The following is a 5,000-nucleotide window of genomic DNA, read 5'->3' as shown; positions in this document are numbered from 1 at the left end:
CGAGTTTTCCTTTTTTTAAAGTGACTTTAACATTGATCGCCTTGCGAAAAGTAGTTTTCTTTCGCGTTTTCTGGCAGTAGAAATGATATGCAACTCGCGGATGAGCTAAGCAACAAAGAGGGGTCTAGAACGTATTTTAAACTAAAAAGGTACAATATTTAAAATCAGAAAATATTCTCTTCTATTTATGTCATTCTTACCATCGTTATACCATTTTCATTTTTTTCTTCCAAAAGACAACTTGTACTTTTTGTTTGGGATATTTGTCCACTTAAGATCAGGGGTGGATCTAGGGGGAAGGTGCAGGGGGTGCGCTTTTACAACATTGGGCGTGTTGAATTTCCCAAGGGAGATTGGCTTTTTACAACATTCCACGGGCGTGCTGAATCTGCCAAGGGAGGTGTTCTATAAATAAATGCACTCGGGAAAGGGTTGACTCCTGGGCCAAATGTGTGAGATAGAGGCTCCCCCATGATGATGTCCCCACCACTCCGCGACCACGCGTATTTTTGGCTGTGGCCAGAGTCCGTGTTACGTTCTTGGTGCTGACTAAAAAAAAAAGGACTCGAGGGACGAGAATGTGATGTACGGTGTCAGAGCTACATGTTGCACGGGAAGAAAACGGTACGGTGGCTAAATCAATGCACCTAGAATAATTTTCTCAGGAAAGGAGATATTAACCTTCCAAAACGAAGAAGATTTTCCCCGCATTCCTTGTGAATCATGTGAAAGCAGGGCAAAATGATGGCTCCTTTGAACACCTCCTGAAAAGACATAGAGAATTGTATAATGACTTTAGGTATAGTTTTCAGGGGTGAATATAAGAATTCGGTGTTATATTCACCGCGCTACCCGGTGAATAACATTTTGGAGGCGCGGCCGCTAAGCTAGGCAAGCACTTTTTGTGCCTTTTTTTTTTCGTGTTTTAGCACGTTGTTTTGCATTTTCTTGATATACACAGCTGAAAATTATACTAAAACAATTATTCGCCTCAGGCTCAGTGAATATTGGGGAATATTTACCTCGACTACGTCTCGGTAAAAGTACAAGGGGTTACGTTTATGCAAACGTTGGCCGTGAAGCACTTATATTTCAACAGAATTAACTATGAGAGGTTGATGTAAAGTGCTATTTTCTACCCATGTAAACTACGTGAGCGTTAGCTCTACTAATGGAAATGGGCCCACTCAAGGACAGAGAGAAAATCTGAACAAGGTGAGAATTGAACCCACGACCTTCGGGTTAGATCACCGCGACTCTACCGACTGAGCTACAAGGTTAGACGAGAGCCGGTTGTGGGAATTGAAGATGTCAAATTCACGGCAATGAATATGTACAATTACAACGGGTTACGTTTATTCAAACGTTGGCCGTGTAGCACTTATATTTCAACAGAATTAACTATGAGAGAGTGATGTGAAGTGCTATTTTCTATTAATTGCCGTGTATTTGACATCTTCAATTCCTACAACCTGTTCCCGTCTGACCTCGTAGCCCAGACGGTAGAGTAGCGGTGATCTAGCACGAAGGTCGTTGGTTCAATTCCCACCCTGGTCAGAGTTTTTCTTTGTCCTTGAGTGGGCCCATTTCCATTAGTTGAGTGGGCCCATTTCCATTTCCACATGTTTTACACTGGTAGAAAATAGCACTTCACATCACCTTCTCATAGTTAATTACGTCTCGGTAAATATTCACCAATTCACTTCGGTAGATTTGTTCATCTTCCAGGTTCCCCAATTGAAGCTGTTGACAAATTACAATTCTGTGTCCGTAACAGCATCATTAACGTGAATGGATTGATGCATGGTCGGACGGACGGACGGGCGACGGGTGGGTGGATGGACAGATGGAGGAATGGATAAATGAATCGAGGGAGGGAAGGGTGGCTGGATGGATGGAAGCATGGATGTAAAGACGGACGGGCAGGATGAGTGGTAGGACAGATATATGGATGCATATCAGGCGGGTGCTTTAATGTTAGGGTTAGGGTTACGAGGCTCAGATGATGAGGCCCAGCAAGGCTGAAACAGCTGTCCATGGCTGCTAATTGACCAGGTGAAATGGTTGTACTCATGCGTGATATGTTGGCATATCACCCTGCTTTTTATGTTGTTTTTCACATGGATCAGTGATATGATGTATAGATGGAAAGCTTACCTCATAGCAAACGGCACACGGATCGTGACCTCGATCTTTGAAGCATTTGTGGTTTCCCCTTAAAGCAGTCGCCATGCAAACGTTACACTCATCACAATGGAAGTGGTCCGTCTTGTTTCCTCTTTTTCAAGGAGAGAAACATATTAATTACTTTTTTGCAATCCTCCGATTCGATGAAAAAATGTCAATGTATATTCTTGAGAGAATTGGACGCAGTTCCCTTGACTCTCTTATGATAATGAGGACGCAAAGTGTGGTGGATATCGCTCTCTCAGCTTTTCATCAATTTAAAATCAGAAAAATTAGTTAATTACTGAGGACAAGTTGTGCGCAACGGGATAGGAGTGGTGTCTTCCCTAACGGTACGTAATAAATGAGGTCCGGCCTTGTGGCAAATTCATGGTCTGCAAAGAGCGCGATTCTTTTACTCAGAATCAAGGATAAGGAACTCTGAATGGTTACGAATCAGGAAGTCCGCGAATAAAGATTCCTGCTCTTCTGCGCAGTCTCAGAAACTTGGAACGATACCTCCTGCCAAGGGTTAAAAAAATGGACCTTGGCTCCGTCTGAACGCATTACTAAACAGGCAAGAAAGCGTTATCGACCGTACTCACATGACGTCAAGGGTCCAAAATGAAACCCTGAGCGGCCTAAAGCTAATTCTCCAGGAATTTAACTCTATTCTTTAACTTTTATTGGCGAAAGCCCGTGGTATCGAGAATATCGTACGGCTTGTGAACCTCGATTCAGTTTGTTTAAGCGCGGCCCTGGCAACTAGACTGGTGGTCTTTGCGTTTCCGCCGAAGTTTAACTAAGAATCTGTAATCATTTTGCCCTTTTGGTGCATAAATCACATGTTTTCAACTGGATTCAAACATGTCACCAATGTGGTCTGGGATTGTTTCCTAGATTTGACGTGTGGGATGAGTTCGACAGTTCTCTACTCTGCTAAGAAAGGTTTCTTTCTCTGGGTATCCCGATTTTCTCCCATCCTCAGAAACCAAACCAAGATCGTCGTTAAAATTAGTCACACTTTTATAAAATACTTACCGACATATTCCACATTTGTCACAGTGATAAGCGTCAACTTCCTTTTCGATGAGTAGCTTGCACTTATTGCAGAAGTACTTAGCAAACAATTTGCCACAAGACTCACACTTGTCAGAAATCTGCAGGAAAAGATTGGAAAATCAAGGAGAATGGCAACCAAATACCATTAACTCAACCCCTTTTGGTTGGTACACAAATGCTGAAATGCCTTTATCCCAGGATAACATATACATCTTGAAATATGTCTTTGCAAACCTGCTTAGTTACTTAGGCTTAGTTACTTAGGCTTAAACACTCAAGAAGTCTCGACGACCGTCGCTAAGCATCTCTCGTCGTTGGCAATCTTTCGGGTGCGCCATACTGACTCAAATAACAAAAGTCTACGCTGAGCCGTATACAATTGTCGATGTGCTTCCCTTGATCTGCCACTACTTTGTTAACTCATTTTGCGACTTAAGGTCCGAGAGTAGGCCTTCTCTTTCATGCTTATAAAACCGTTGTTCGAAGCATGGCTAATGATTCTTATCCATTTTGGATCCAGCGGTGACCTTCAAGAGTAGGGGTGATATCCCAGAAGATGTCAGGCAAGTGATATATCCGTATTAATACCAACAGCCAGGGATCTTCATCCAATACCTTTACAATATTATGAGGGAGTTTATCTTTATAATGTACTTCTAGAAGTTCCTTTTGTGTCAGCCGATTCAGTCACAAGCAGCTGCAGCTAGCTTGCTTGCATGACTGAATTCGAATCGAGCAGATCAAACGACTCGCAAACTTACTTTAAATGTCAAAAATAGTCACAACTTTTAGTCACAGCCCAGCACTATCCTTAGGCCCTGTCCAGACCTTTGGCCAGTATATTGATTGTAATCGAAATTGAGAGGTTATATTGAATTGCGCATATGAAATCAAGTTAGCTATGATCCTCGCAGTTATGAACACAATTTAGCAATTGCGAAGAGAAGCCTGAAAAATTCAGGACTTCAACGGGGTTTGAGCCGTGACCTCGCGATGCCGGGTTCAAACCCCGTTGAAGTCCTAAATTTTTTAGGCTTCTCTACGCAATTGCCAAAATTGCGTTCATATAACTGGGAGGATCATAACTCACTTGATTTACAGCCTGTGCTGCACTTTCAATATAAATTAAATGTGTGTGTTTGAAGTCCGGGTTATATATCCTCGCACTCATCTGAACAATTTTAAGCAATTGTCTCTTTTAGACACTTGAAAAATCTAGGTGGCTCCAACAGGATCGAGTCGAACCCACGACCTCTGCGATGACGCTACAACCAGGTGATCTGGTGACGTAATTGGGAGGACTGGGGAGAAAAATTTTAACGCCGTATCCCACAACCGCGCGCGGTCTTATTTTCGAATTCAACATGGCAGAGGTGGGGTTAGATCTCGTCGGGTCTACTTGAATGTTCATTCAGTAACAGGAAATGTGGTAGACACGTAATGATCTGTTGAGTTTTGGCGATGGCAATATTAATACTGCAGGGAGTTCGGAAACAACACCTAAGGCCGCGCGCGGTTGTGAGATACGGCATTAAAACTTTTCTCCCCAGTCCTCCGAATTAAGCCCCCGGATCACGTGGATGCTCTACCAACTGAGCAATGAGAAGCAGGTCAATGCGTTGGGCTCATTTGTTTCCGCGAAGGACCCGCGAAGGGACTCGATGAATTGAATGTATATGTTTGAACTGCTTTCTCGGGAATAGATGAGCCCAAAAAATTGACCTGCTCCAAAATTGAGTTGCTTCATAGCTCAGTTGCTAGAGCATAGCATC

At 43.0% G+C, this 5,000-nt stretch overlaps 1 protein-coding gene across 1 annotated transcript in view; it reads right to left on the bottom strand.

Moving 5' to 3' along the window:
- LOC137975938 (uncharacterized) overlaps positions 1 to 5,000 on the bottom strand; it is a 13,331-nt gene that overhangs the window by 2,792 nt on the left and 5,539 nt on the right. Inside the window, exons 4-6 of the mRNA XM_068823151.1 lie at positions 3,208 to 3,326; positions 2,158 to 2,278; positions 682 to 764 (exon numbers count right to left, since the gene is read on the bottom strand). Coding sequence (XP_068679252.1) covers positions 682 to 764; positions 2,158 to 2,278; positions 3,208 to 3,326 — 323 coding nt within the window. The remainder of the gene's footprint in view (positions 1 to 681; positions 765 to 2,157; positions 2,279 to 3,207; positions 3,327 to 5,000) is intronic.

Source organism: Montipora foliosa, chromosome 11 (assembly GCF_036669935.1).
Source record: "Montipora foliosa isolate CH-2021 chromosome 11, ASM3666993v2, whole genome shotgun sequence".
Classification (NCBI taxonomy): domain Eukaryota; kingdom Metazoa; phylum Cnidaria; class Anthozoa; order Scleractinia; family Acroporidae; genus Montipora; species Montipora foliosa.
The sequence above is the reverse complement of the archived record's forward strand: the minus strand, read 5'-3'. Positions and strand labels throughout refer to the sequence as shown.